Below are 15382 nucleotides of genomic sequence, written 5' to 3'. Positions count from 1 at the left end.
TGCATGCCGGTTAGTAATTTTGTCCGGGCTGAAGGCACGTGACTGTGTCATATGGTTTTAAAGTACCGTGAGAGCGTTTCGAGAGTAGCTGGCTAGCTCAGCCAGCGCAGCCTCTCCAGAGAGTTTCATGTTTAATCCAATCTTCAGTTCAACGAATAAACATTAGAAATTCATGTTTTTATAACAGGAAAAAAACGTTAATATGCATAAATATGTTATATTGTGTTGTGTAATAAAATAAAAAGTAGCAAAATGCCAAACTTTATTGATGTAGGCTTGTTTCAGTAATTTTCAGGCATACAGTATAAGCATCAATTAAAATACTCGATATAAAATGTTTCTGGTTGCAACTTTTTATTAAAAGGTTATCCAATTCAGGCAACACTTTAGTATTAAGTAAAGGGGGTATATGCCGAACTTCACGTGACCAAACCGGAAAACTGGGTTGATCTCTTCAGGTTGCCATCATGTGTAATCGTAGCTTGTTATTGTTATTCGTAGTATAATTTTTTTGTTGATGTTCTTTTTTATTCTAATATCTGAATGTATGCTAAAAAAAACTTTGTCAAAACCTATAAAGTATAAAAAAAGTTAGTACATTTTCTTTTACTTGGGTTTAAGATGTTAACGGGCATATCCACTGGACATCGGTTATCCTTGACTTTGGTTGCTCCTGAAGGCTTCATGTATGAAAACAGCACCATGTCAGCAGAAATCATACAGAACCGGAAGCGATGTACTATGCGGAAGTAAATTGCGCACATACCCTATTGGAGCTGACGTATCATCGCGGTCCCCAATGCATTTATTTCTACTAAGGGAGGTGTATCCCCAACTTCAATAATTGTAACTCCCAGAATTTGTACCAGATTTCACATGGTTTGGTTATATGTAAGTTACGTTAGTTATGATGGAATAATATTATAAATGGTTTTTAAAAATTGCGATATATATACCCTTTAACAATAGGTTATTTATTGGGAAGCGATCTAACTTTAAGCAGTCCAAATTTTAACAAATGAGTATCATTATTTCCTAATGTTATATTAATCAGATTTTCAGATAATCAGGACAGGAAATGAAGTGGTGTTGAATAAAATAAAGATGACTTATTGAATAATCTTCGTCTGACTAGAAGCAGATTTAAGAGGTGTTATTACAGAAAGAGGACATCACAACATTCTCATGACATTAATGAAAACCTTGAGATTAAGACCATTGGAAACTCAAATCAGCATTAAAAGATAATACAGCGCCAACATAAGATTTAAACAGTATTAAGAAAAATAAAGCAATATCACTCAAGAAGGAGTGTGATGTAGCTATAAGTGAATTTTACTCGTCCACACTATGAGACACAATTTCACAAAGGTTTACACATCAGTAGCTCTGATCTGAAGAGGGAATAGGACACAGGGATGATTCATTCATCAATGGATTTACGACCTAGGGAGTCAGGGAACTGATTAAGACATAAAAAATCAAGTATAATCTATATGAATAGAACCATCTGTATGTACAAGTTATTTTACCATTATGTTTTGTGGAGACACATATCTGGTTTTGATAAAGAATGAATGCTTGCTCTGTTAAGGTACATTTTGTTTGGAAACATCTGCAGAGGTCAAGGTCACGGATTGCGTGTGATGCAAGTCTTAATAACTGCTGATATGGTTCTGCAAAACTAGCTTGGCTTTTATGTCTGACAATTAAGTCAATTCTGTTTAAAAATAAAACTCATGGTTTTAGCATTTCGGCTGGACTGGTTCACACCTCCCACGCTCATTCTAAAATCAGCAGTGGCTGAATTAAAGTGCTGATACTGGTGGAATATCTCACAGCTATCAGCCAATCAGATTCAAGTGTGAAAACCTTTGATCTCCCAACACAACGGCTTTCATAAAGAAGACAGAAATATCATCAGAAATCACTGGCTTCACTTCAACACTAAACCACATGAAAACTCAATAAAACACTGGTTTTGACTGACTCTCATACAATCATTATGATGATTTCAGTGTAGTTTGTCCTTAAGTATGTTTCTTCTGATGAATTTGAAAACCTCCATAATAAGCAAATCTCTTTCCACAGATTGAGCAGACGTAAGGTTTCTCACCAGTATGAACTCTCTGATGGAGTTTTAAGCTACCTGATTCAGTAAACGACTTCTCACACTGAGAGCATTTGTAAGGTTTTTCACCTGTATGAGTTCTCTGATGTCTCACTAAATGTTCATGTCGACTAAAACTCTTTCCACAAACATCACAGTGATGAGGTTTCTCTCCAGTATGAACTCTCTTATGAACTCTAAAATGAGATGACTGAGTAAATTTCTTCCCACATTGAGAGCAGACGTAAGGTTTCTCTCCTGTATGAACTCTCTCGTGGTTTTTTAAGGAATTGGACTCCGTAAACGTCTTCTCACACAGAGAGCATTTGTAAGGTTTTTCACCTGTATGAATTCTCTGGTGTGTCACTAAGTTAGTCTGTTGCCTAAAACTCTTCCCACAAACACTACAGAGATGAGGTTTCTCTCCAGTGTGAACTCTCTGATGAAGTCTAACATATCTTTGAGTAGAGAAGCCCTTACCACATTGAGGGCAGAAGTAAGGTTTCTCTCCTGTGTGAATTATCTCATGGTCTATCAGCTGAGCTTTCTTACAGAAACGTTTATCACAGTGTGAACATTGATAGGGTTTCTCTTCAGAGTGAATTTTCTGGTGTGATTTTAATGAACTTGCTTGCCTAAAGGCTTTTCCACATTCACTGCACTGATACGGTCTCTCATTGGTGTGTGTAAACACATGTGTCCTCATATTAGATTTGTGGCTAAATCTCTTCTCACAATGAGGACACTTGTGTGGTTTTTCTCCTGTGTGAATTCTCTGATGAGAATCAAGATTGTGTTTGGTGCTGAAGTAATAGCCACATTCAGTGCAGTAGAAAGGTTTTTCATCACTGTGTGTCCTCATGTGAACTTTCAGCTGAGATAAGACGACAAAATCCTTCCCACACTGCTCACAGAGAAACTGCCTCTTCTTCTTCTTCTTCTTCTCTCTGTGCTCTTCGGAATGAAGTATCTTCTCTTGTAAGGTAGTAAAGCTGATCTCAGATCTCCTGCAGGGGGAAGAGTTTCTGTTCTGTGTGTTTTCTCTCATGTCTCTCTAAATGTCTTTCTTTTGATGTTGCGGATGCTATTTCTCCATTCAAACATAATTCACTCTTCACATCTGAAAGAAAAATGAAATAATTCCATTATTTTATGTAATAATAATAATAATAATAATAATATGTTACATTTATTTAGCGCTTTTCTGCAGCATGTGTTTTGCACGTCGACGCGAACGACGACACAAAAGTATAAATGAAAACCGACGCACAACTATAACGAGTTCTTAAGATCTAAGAGCGCGGGAACGCGCCCGAATAGGGAAACCATGCTCTACTTCTCCCATAGCGTACATAGAATAAAAGCACATAAAATTACATTTATTTATAATACACACATTTTACTTGGCGGCTGCCGTTTAATTTTTTATGCAGGAAAACTCTGCTGTGTAATCAGATGACTGCACTTTCACTTTGACTGATCTTGATTCCCCGATTTAAATACAATTAAAATCGCTTCAAAACATAAATTCAAATTAATCGAAAGAAAAAACAAAAACAGTAAAATCCCCTGGCCCTACCAGCCCTGTTCGTACTAAAGCAAATACAAGCACTAAAAAATGTATTAACTTAGTGAAAGTGAAGAGTCATGAGCCCAACTGAAACAAATACTGATCACCATAATAATGGTTTGTTGAAATTTTACATTTAATTAACAAATGTAATGGAGGGTGCAAACGTGACATTGACAAAGTAACAGTTTTAGCATTGATTCATTGGTTTTGGTCTTGTCCCTTGTTATCTGGGAGGGCATTGCACATCAAATAAAGCACATTTTGGAAACGTACGCAGCTAAAAGTATAATTTGTCTCAATATTTTATTAAAACAAAGACAAACATAACTAGTGATCGAAGACAAAATATTAAATGAAATACATACTTACTGAGCGAGTAATCAACTGTTTTCTAGACAGGAGTCTAATGGACATTTTTTATTTGTACAAAGACTTTCACAATCATTGATGCATTTATACGGTGATGTGACACTTCTAGAATGAGATAAAGCACTTTTTGTGTGTCTTTGTTCAAGCCTGTTGTTTAAAAAGAGGTCATAATCCCCTTAAAGATTTTAGTCCAAGTTGTTTTTAGTCTTTTGGTTAGTGAGTTTTTAACTTAAAATCCCCTTTTATAATCACATGTAAGTAAAAAAAAAAAATATATATATATATATATACCTGACGTAAGAAAATCATCATCGTCCGTGTGATTTTCCTCTTCTGTCTTTATCTCGGTTTGGTTTCCACAGTCATGAGTTTGACTGAACACATGTTGAGTTTGGTCTGCAGGATCTGCTGCTGTTCTCCAGCGTTACAGACAGAATCAAGAGACTCTGTGGAGGTTTGATCAGTAGATTCATCATCCTGTAAGTCCTGATCAGTTCCTGATTTACAGCACATCACATCCATCTTATCATCAACACTAAAATACACAGAGACAAGACTCTGTTTAAAACACTCAAGAGAGAAAAACACTGAGGATACACAAACACATCATACGCGAGCTCTTTCTTTCTTTTTTTCTTTAGTGGGTTTATATGTGAACTAAAGAGCTGCAGAGCGCCTCCTGCTGTACTGGAGAGAGAAGACACTCAACACTTCATTCATCTGTCATTCATTACACAAGGAGGAGGTTGTTTCTTCGTGGCGTGGTGGATAAAGTGCTGAAGAAAGAAAATGAAGACAAATAAAGCAAATATAAGATTGTAATGCAGTATTGAAATGTTTTAGTATTTGGAGTGCGTAGTTCATTCTCTTCACACTCCATCAGAGTAGGTGGCGTTATGCACCTATGAAGTTGGTTCGCAACCCACCATAAAACCCAAAGAAGAAGACGATCAACCGCAGCCGGTGTTCACAGTCAGTTTTATTCTGTGATTGTTGTTTTTCTCTCTTGAGTGTTTTATTGAGTGTAAACAGAGTCTTGTCTCTGTGTATTTTAGTGTTGATGATGAGATGGATGTGATGTGCTGTAAATCAGGAACTGATCAGGGCTTACAGGATGATGAATCTACTGATCAAACCTCCACAGAGTCTCTGGATTCTGTCTGTAACGCTGGAGAACAGCAGCAGATCCTGCAGAACAAACTCAAGATGTGTTCAGTCAAACTGGAGGACAGTGAGAACCAAATGAAGATAAAAACTGAACCTGTGGAAGAGGGAGATCACACTGAGGAAGAAAACAGTCATTATGGTGATTTTGTTCCTTCAGGTTTGTTTCCTTTTCTATTGTTGTTTGGTTGTTTGTTAAAAGTGTAGCAATGCATAAAATTATGTGGTAACACTTTATTTTACGACCCGCAAAGTACCGCGTAATTAAACCGAATTTACAGCGTACCTTTTTGTAACAACAGAGTACCTCTACAGTACGTAGCCTACTTGTAGGTATAAGGGAATCATATTTTAAGTTTGGGGTAATAAGGGGGTAAATTATTTATACTCTTAGTATTTTATAACTACGGGGTACCTATTGTAATATTACGTGGTATATAAGTCTATGGGAAAATTATGTTTTATTTTTTAAAGATTTTATTGTGAGTTTTTCATATTGACTACTGAATGTTGTACAGTCTTTTATTTTAGTAGCCTAAATTACTTGCTTTTAATAACAAAAGTCCAGCTGATTTAATGTGGTTATCTTTTTTTAAGGTAAGAACAATAAAAATGTATTCCCTATTTACCAGGAAACTCTTACATTTGCGGACATATTTTAAGTGGTGCTTTGCAATTTTGACTCTGAAACTCTTTTATTTCAAATGACACAATTATGACCACAAAGCAGCACGCTATTTGTTTATTTTAATAGGTGTTATCATTGGTAGAAGAAAACTTTGCAACATGTGTAAACACAAGTATTTTAGCCAAATATAATTTATGCAATGGCAAACCAGAATGAAACAACAGAAGATATCAGCAAAACACACTTGTAGCCAATTAGCAGTAAGGGGCATGTCTACTAACCAACATCGTTGCGCCCCTTACTGCTAATTGGCTACAAGTGTGTTTTGGTACTCGGCCCGACTCCCTTTACCAAAGTGTTAAAAAGTGGTTGGGTCTTGTCCATGCATGCAGTTGTAAAGGACTGACAACTTTTTAATGTTCGTGTGTGAAAGTTGAAAAAGATACATAATTTCAATTCATTCTCTACTGTGTAAATCTAAGTCAGAAGAGATTTTTGTGTCTTTCAGATGTGAAGAGGGAATCATTTTTGGATGGAGAAATAACGTCCCCAACATCAAAAGAGCGACAGACAGCACAAACTCAAGAGAATAAACCTCATTCAGAAGAGCACAGAGAGAAGAAGAAGTTGTTTCACTGTCAGCAGTGTGGGAAGGGTTTTGAAGTCTTATCTAAGCTGACATGTCACACGAGGACACACAGTGGTGAAAAGCCTTTCCACTGCACTGAATGTGGCAAATATTTCAGCACCAAACAGAATCTTGAAGTTCATCAGATAATTCACACAGGAGAAAAACCATACGAGTGTCCTCACTGTGAGAAGAGATTCAGCCACAAAGGTTATATGAAGAGACATGTGTTTACACACACCAATGAGAAACCGTATCAGTGCAGTGAATGTGGAAAACCATTTAAGTATTTATGCTCTTTAGCATTACATAAAAAAATACACAGTGAGCAGAAACTCTATCAGTGTTCACACTGTGATAAACGTTTTCAGCAGAAAGTTCAGCTGATAGTTCATGGGAGAAGTCACACCGGGGAAAAACCTTACGTCTGCTCTCATTGCGGTAAGAGCTTCTCTAGTTCATCTCATTTCAGTGCCCATCAGAGAGTTCACACTGGAGAGAAACCTCATCACTGTAATGTTTGTGGGAAGAGTTTCAGTTGTCAACGCAGTTTAGTATTACACCAGAGAACTCATACAGGTGAAAAACCTTACAAATGCTCTCAGTGTGAGAAGACGTTCGCTTACTCAAGTACCTTAAAAGTCCATCAAAGACTTCACACTGGAGAGAAACCTTACGTCTGCTCGATCTGCGGAAAGAGCTTCTCTAGTCCATCTCAATTAAGTGTTCATCAGACACTTCATACTGAAGAGAAACCTTACGTCTGCACTCAGTGTGGCAAGAGATTTTCTGATTCATCTCAATTAAGCTTTCATCAGAAACTTCACACTGGAGAGAAACCTCATCACTGTACTCTTTGTGGGAAGAGTTTCAGTCGACACTCAAACTTAGTAAAGCATCAAGGAACTCATACAGGTGAAAAACCTTTCAAATGCTTTCAGTGTGAGGAGAGGTTTACTGAGTCAGGTCACTTAAAAGCCCATCTGAAATTTCATACATGAGAGAAACCTTAACACTGCTCGATCTGTAGAGAGAGAGATTCACTAAAGCATGATCTTTTAAGACTCATCAGAAGAAACTACACTTGAACCATCGTATTGAGTCCAGTGAATTTTCATGCCTTTGTTGGAGAATAAATGAATTGTTTATTATTAGCTTTTTATGATGAATTTGATTTGATTTGATTTGATTTATTTATTTAAAAGGGACAACGCACATTAATCAACAAAAGGACAAAGTCCAGAATGTAAATGTGCCAGATTTAGCCATACAGGCTAATTTTCATCTGCAGTCCCTAGCAGGTTGATGGTTAAGAGAAAACGGTAAATACATTACAACAATACAATAAATACATATCAATAAGAAAGCCTTAGATAAAAATAAGTAAGAATAACACTACTATTCACAAATATCATACACAGTTGACACAGATCACAGCATAAACACATACATTTGAATACATCAACAACATATATGCATACCAGAGACACCACTAAGTAAGAAATGCAAATATATTATTCAGTATCATGGCAGCATAATTGATTTGATAATAACCAATGTTTTATGGTTTTAGAGAATGATTTAATAGATCTATTATTCCTTAGTTCTGTGGGTATGGTATTCCATGTATGAGCTGCTCGAAAAGAGAAAGCTGACTGTCCAAAACTACTTTTTCTACATGGTATTTTACAATCCCCTCTTACAGACGCTCTAGTGGATGTATTTAAATTTTGTTGGATAAATTTATTGAGTGGAGGGGGGGCCATACCATGAAAAATTTTATATACAAGTAATATATCCGCAAACTTAATCATGTTTTCCCAATTTAACATTTCATATTTAACTAAGATTTTACAATGGTGATATGAATTTAATTTTTTATCCAATGTTTTCAAGGCTCGTTTATAAAGTATTTCAACTGGTCGTAATGTGGTTCGACCTATCTGTGTCCAACTGGTAAGACAGTAGTTCATATGTGATAAAATCATAGCATTAATATATAACTTTGAAGCCTCTGTAGTTAAATTATTCCTAATGTGTCTAAAATTTGCCAAATTAAATTTTATTTTATTTATGACCTTTTTTACCTGTGTTTTAAATGTAAGACGTGAATCTAATATTATTCCCAAATATTTGAGCTCTTGGACCACTGGAAGTCTTTTCCCTGCCACTATGACATCTGGGTCTGGATCTCTATTTGTAGATTTTGAAAAAAACATACAAACTGTTTTATCAGTATTAAGGTGAAGACACGAATTTACTAACCAGTTGGAGATATTAATCAATTTATTTGTGTCACTTTTCTAAGTTAATTTGTATAAAAGTGCCTCCTAAGCAAGCAATAGGGTGCTGGAAGCTGTGCTGTATGCAGAAGCAATGAAGCAATTTATTCATGACTTATTTGCAAAACAGCACATCCTTGAGTTACCACACAATATAAGCAAAGTAATAATGTATCAACACAACAATTAAATCAATAAAAGTTTTCATCGTAAATAAAACTTAAGATTTGAATCAGAATAAAGGGCATGAACTACATGTTTTATAAATGAAAATGTCCAAGTCACAGACTGGGCTTGTACATAAGTGTTTCAGATTTGTGTTCTGTACCATGAAGATGATTAAACAAACTCTGGGTTACAGGAGTAGTTTTGACTTGAAAAAACCAAACTAATGCTATCATTCTTTGTTGGTACCATGAAAGCAGCTTATCATAACCCCAGTTTTTCCATCTCTCCATTGGCTCCCAGTTTACTTCAGAATCCAGTTTAAAATACTGTTAATTGTTTTTAAAGCTTTGAAAGGACTAGTTTTTTTTTTTTGAGAATTAACAGACATTTACTTGTTAAAATTTAACAAATGTAAACAAAACAGCAAAAAATTAAACAATGGAAATACAACATCATACTTGCACATTTCTCTAGATTATGCTACGACCTTGCGTGTCACAATGTCATATATATCTATTTTTAGAGCACAGAATAATTGCAATGATACACGTTCAATTTTACAATGATAAAAGCTATCTATTGTGGAAGAGACACTGTGAAATAAAAAACACACACATTTTTTAAAGCTGTTTTGTACATGACATGTGTCACAAAATGTCTCTTCAGTACAATAGGAAGCGCCAAATTTGTTAGGGTACTGGCACATGTAGCCTAATTGGAAATAAAGAGATCTGATCAAATGGCTAAAGAGTCACTTAAACTTAACATCCCTACTATTACAGTTGCAAAGTAAAGGGGCTTGCAATCAAAAATGGCCAAGAAATTGGAATAAATGTTAAACAGGAAGCCATTTTTATGATATATGCATTGATAGAAAATGTAAGTAGAGATGATCAGGTCTTTTAACAAGACTATTATAGGAAAACATGCTTTTGCAAAGTATGCCAAAAAAGGAAACAGTTGAATGTGCTGTACAAGATATGAAAAGCAAAGAAATGAGTTAGAGCTACAGGAATTAGGATGCAAATAATTTACAATCAATAACATATTAAACACAAAACAAGGATCTGGGGAAATGTTAAGGTCAGTTTTAAAAAATCATTCAGCAGGAATAGAATATAGACTCATTTTAACCCCTTCAGACCTTGCTTTCAATGAAATGGACATGGCATGGTTTGTGGTTCTAATCAATAAAATGCTGATCAACCAATCAAGATAAGGCTCACTAATTAAACACCTGAAATCAGGTTTGAAGGTGTTAACATACACACCAATTCATACTCCAGCACAGGTGGTGGCGGTATGCATCAAACAGTTTGTGTCCGACCCGCCAATAAATCCATAGAAGAAGAAGAAGCGATATGTTGCTTTCTTTCTGTACACTTTCTTGAGTGGTTTATTGAGTTTAAACAGAGTCTTGTCTCTGTGTACTTTAGTGTTGATGATGAGATGGATGTGATGTGCTGTAAATCAGGAACTGATCAGGGCTTACAGGATCATGAATCCACTGATGAAACCTCCACAGAGTCTCTGGATTCTGTCTGTAACGCTGGAGAACAGCAGCAGATCCTGCAGACCAAACTCAACATGTGTTCAGTCAAACTCATCGACTGCACGAAACTCATGATAAAGATCAAAACTGAACCTACAGAAATTAAAACTAAACCTACAGAAATAAAAACTGAGCCGTCAGAAGAAGAGGAAGATCACACTGATGATAATGTGAACCAAACAAAGATAAAAACAGAAGCCAAAAAAGAAGAACATACTGATTGTGATTTCATTCCTTCAGGTATGTATTAATATTATTCCATAAGAACGTGTATATTTTGTTATTAACCAGAGAGTGTTTTGATATGAATGTGCGTTAGTTTGCTTTAAGATCAGGGGCCTCGTTTATAAAGCGTGTGTGCGCGCAAAAATTGACGGCAACGGTTTTTTCCTTAGCGCCGCGTAGGGTCTGAACAGACGCTTGCTTCCCACAACATAAAAAGTTTCCAATTTTCTTGACATTTTAAGAACGTTTCTGGGTTGAGTGAGCATTAGAAGAATGCTAAATTGTACAAATTTTAAACGTTATGACAATGTCACCTTTTAATGTTAACACACATTATTTTTGTCATGTAAATGAAAGATTCCATTTTATTATTTAAAACTGTTATAAAACATTATTTCTGAATGTTCAGTAAAATATTGCTGTAGAAAACACAATACACTTATTAGGTTTTGATGTTGATGTTTTGTTTAATTCAAAGTCACTATTATGGTGATCTGTGTTTGTTTTAGTTGCATTATTGATCCTTGATGTATTGTTGCTAGTTTTTCCCTGGTTGCATTAACTGTGAAGTTTACAAGCTTATTGTCATATTGTAAGACAACTTTGTGTTTGAATTCACGCAGCACTGCACAGACTGATCGGAATATGACATTTACCACTTGAGCGACTTGAGAGCTCAGCTACCTTTTGAATCAATGTCATATGAAGATTGGTCTGCGCAGCATCACAAGAAATCAAACACATCTGATGTCACATCACAACTGAGTTTGATGACCATTAGAAAAAAAAACATGTTGTGTTTCTTTTTTAGATGAGATCAGTGATTCATGCTTGAATGGAGAACTAACATCCTCAACAGCAAAAGAGGGACTGACAGCACAAACTCAAGAGAAGAAGAAACTTCATTCAGAAAAGCACAGAGAGAAGAAGAAGCAGTTTCACTGTAAGCAGTGTGACAAGGATTATTTTGCAACAACCACTCATATAAAGGTTCACATGAGGACACACAGTGATGAAAAGCCTTTCTACTGCACTGAATGTGGCAAATATTTCAGCAGCAAACACAGTCTTGATGTTCATCAGAGAATTCACACAGGAGAAAAACCATACGAGTGTCCTCACTGTGAGAAGAGATTTAGGGATGCATACAGTGTTAAGTCACATGTGCGTTTACACACCAATGAGAGACCATATCAGTGCAGTGAATGTGGAAAAACCTTTAGGTTTTCGGGCTCTTTAAAATCACATTTAAAAACACACAGTGAAGAGAAACTCTATCAATGTTCACACTGTGATAAACGTTTTAGTCTACAAGGTCTGCTGAAACGCCATGAGAGAGTTCACACTGGAGAGAAACCTCATTACTGCAGTGCCTGTGGGAAGTGTTTTAGGAGGCATGAACATTTACTTAAGCACCAGAGAACTCATACAGGTGAAAAACCTTTCAAATGTTCTCAGTGTGAAAAGACGTTTGCTCGATCAGATGTCCTGAAGACCCATCAGAGAGTTCACACTGGAGAGAAACCTTATCACTGTGGTGTCTGTGAGAAGAGTTTTAGTCAACAGTCAAACTTTCTAATGCACCAGAGAACTCATACAGGTGAAAGACTTTATAAATGCTTTTATTGTGAGAAGACGTTTATTCAGTCAGGTTACTTAAAAATACATCAGAGAGTTCACACTGGAGAGAAACCTTGACACTGCTTGATATGTGGAAAGAAAATTGTTCATTTAAGGTCGTTTACAGTGTCATCAGAACATACATACCAAAGAACAAACTACACTGCAATAATTTGTTTTTCACAAGTCACATTTAATTTTCTGTTTCTGTGAGACCTCACGTCACTTTGAAATCATTATTACAGTCATCATTTGCTGACTGTCTGGATGATTCCAATGTGTGTGTTCTAAGTATTATGTTGTTAAACATCGTTTGACATTGTTTGTTTAATGGTCTGGCAAGTGGCTAAACTGAACTCTGGAACAAATGTCTTGACAAAAATAAAAAATGTTTTGGCCCAAAATGGGTAAATATTGGACAGACCACATGCTGGGTTAAAAATTACCCAATGTTAGGTTTATTGTTATGCAACCATGGGGTATAATTACAAAACCAGCAGTGTGTTCTGTCCAATATTTACCCATTATGGCTTAAAAATAATCCAGCCGTTTTGAAAGTGTAATGGCACATCACAATTGAGTTTCTAGAATAAGGACTTTATAAAGGTTTTGAATGGCCCAATGTTGGTGACAATCAATAAGCAATAATCACAAATTGTCTTACTGTATAAAAACTTGTTTATGAAGGTTTGATCATATACAGTGGCATGTGAAAGTTTGGGCACCCCTGCTGCTAGATTTTACTTAACCTGCTGTGCATGAACAAAGCCATTCCTTAATTGATGTGTTTCCCATTTGAATTGTCAACGTATGGCTGTTGCTTGCACTGGAGCCTATAGGCTTTAGCTTCAAATTTGATTAAATTCATTTCTAATCGGTTTCATATTATGTTGTGGATATATCCATTGAATGCATACTGCAGTCACCTTTGTCTTGCTCTCTCAGATATTTCACCTGTTTGCCAAAAATCATGAATTATCTCCTTGGAAATGTCTGACACCGGTGCATACCGTAATAGACTTGCCAGACGCGAAAGCTTGATAGGTGTAGGCCAGTACCTAAGGAGAGCAGGGCTTTACAAAGGAACAATTAACAATCACTACTGCAAATTTAAGGAAAGATGGGCTGCTGTGCATTACTTTGAAAAAGTGCACATTCTTTCACCATTACATATTTACCTGCTGTACATCCTAAGCAATTAGAGACCCAGAGTTAAATACACCAGCTGCTACTTGGGACCTTAGCTATGTAAAACATTGGTTATATCATTGTGTAACATAAGATGGATGATATGTGTGTTTGATAACTTGAACTTACTAGAAAAGTTAAAGATCTTAAACATTGTTGATTCAGTCAGAGTGTTTTGCACAATGGTCAGAAAAATCTGACCTATGAATGTCAAAAACAATTCAATTTAGACATTTAACCACAAAAACTAGTACATCAAACAATATTATATAATTTTGACTTGTTTTTATTTTAAAGATATAAGCTTAAGCCCAGCTAAAAAAAATGTGTTTCCTAAAATGTTCGTTTTTTGTTCTCACAACGTTCCCTTAACGTTAGTTTATGGTTTATAGAGCGTTATTTTAAAAGTTTTGTTTTTGGTTAACTTTTGGTTAAGTTTTCTTTACGAAGTAAAGTAGGGTAGTAAAGTAGTTTTTGGGTAGGAAAACGTTATCTTAACCAGATGCTAATTATGCTATGCTATGTTTCTGGAATGAGCAACACGTCGTAACTGTAGAAGTCGATTTTTTTCTGGTGTCACTTCGCTATTTATTTTTCTAAACTTTTTACTTTTACTCCTTACATTTTCCCACAAATATCTGTAGCCTACTTTTTACTTACATTTTTAAAACAGGCTCATTACTTTAGTTTTAATCTGTATTTAAAAAAAAAAGAAAAAATTCAGTTCGGAAGGTCTTGTTCCCATGCGATCTCTCGCTCCCGCCCCTGCGCGTGTCCGCGTGTCTGGTCAGTGTGCAGCACATCACACAGGTATGTAGGCAGTAGCCCTTTCCAGCTACTAACTCAGTTGTCTTTTTCTTGGCTTGTTGTTAAGGTGTGTGATGATGAACAAAATACTCGACTTTACACCTAATTAGCCACAAGACAACTTTACATCGTGTCTGCTTATGTAATTAGCTAAAGTTTTGCTAACGCATTAACCGTACATCATGCCATGTAATACTGTACTTGTCCATTTATAATAGAGACAATACAAGTGGATACAGTCAAATTTGCGTAAAATGTCATAATCACCACATGCAAATAAAGCATTATCAAATTAAAATGCGCTAATATCATGTGCAGTTACATCTGACAAAGAACAAATCTTTTATATACAAACAGATAAAGGGTAGTAGGCTTAAAGGGGACATTTGGCAAGACGTTAAAAAGTGCAAAGTAAATCTTTGGTGTCCCCATGATGCATATGTGAAGTTTTAGCTCAAAATATTATATAGTTAATTTATTATAATATGTTAAATTTGCCACTTTGTAGGTGTGAGCAAAAATGTGCCGGTTTTGTGTCCTTAAAAATGCAAATGAACTCTGCACTAAATGGTAGTGCCGTGTTTGTAGATCAAGGGGCGGTATTATTATAATAAGATCCCCTTCTGACCTCACAAGAGGAACCACATTTCAATTACCTAAGTTGATCTAAATTGAATTAAGTTGGGTTGATCTTTTTCACATTTTCTAGGTTGATACAAGCACTGGGGACCCAATTATGATATGTCCCCCACCATCTAACTGTGTTGAAGTGTTTTTCATTAGACTAAAATAAGACCTGGAATATGAACAAAATAATGCAAAATCTAAAAACTTCATGAAAAAGTGTCCTTTGTAACTTAATAATTTTGCTAGTTAATGCTAGAAGACCATGTCATGTGAACTGATTATTTTGTAGAAATCTGTTGAGTATAATAGTAATAATAATACGTTTCATTTATATAGCGCTTTCCAGAGTTCAAGGTCACTTTACATAGAACAATTACCAAGAAGACGATTATAAAGGACAATGAAGTTCAGGGAGGTGTATAGAAACAGAGTCAAGTTCAA

The 15382-nt window shown here is 35.7% G+C and overlaps 2 protein-coding genes across 3 annotated transcripts in view; one reads left to right on the top strand and one right to left on the bottom strand.

Moving 5' to 3' along the window:
- Window positions 1-1081: 1081 nt before the first annotated feature.
- LOC129445344 (uncharacterized) overlaps window positions 1082-15382 on the bottom strand; it is a 28811-nt gene continuing 14510 nt past the window's right edge. Inside the window, exon 3 of the mRNA XM_073860048.1 lies at window positions 1082-3164. Within this exon, the coding sequence (XP_073716149.1) occupies window positions 2031-3164 (1134 nt within the window). The 3' untranslated portion in view covers window positions 1082-2030. The remainder of the gene's footprint in view (window positions 3165-15382) is intronic.
- Window positions 4813-7618, top strand: LOC141363564 (uncharacterized). Of its 2 annotated transcripts, XM_073866443.1 has the most exons (3): window positions 4813-5024; window positions 5108-5376; window positions 6353-7618. In XM_073866443.1, exons 2-3 carry the CDS (start codon window positions 5121-5123, stop codon window positions 7471-7473), a joined length of 1377 nt encoding a protein of 458 aa, XP_073722544.1. In that variant the 5' UTR covers window positions 4813-5024; window positions 5108-5120; the 3' UTR covers window positions 7474-7618. The 2 variants fall into 2 exon arrangements, with proteins under 2 accessions (XP_073722544.1, XP_073722545.1); XM_073866444.1 differs by lacking the exon at window positions 4813-5024 and having other exon boundaries at window positions 5031-5342; window positions 6349-7618.

The sequence above is a fragment of the Misgurnus anguillicaudatus genome, chromosome 3 (genome assembly GCF_027580225.2).
Source record: "Misgurnus anguillicaudatus chromosome 3, ASM2758022v2, whole genome shotgun sequence".
Taxonomy (NCBI): Eukaryota; Metazoa; Chordata; class Actinopteri; order Cypriniformes; family Cobitidae; genus Misgurnus; species Misgurnus anguillicaudatus.
This window is presented reverse-complemented; position numbering and strand designations above follow the sequence as displayed.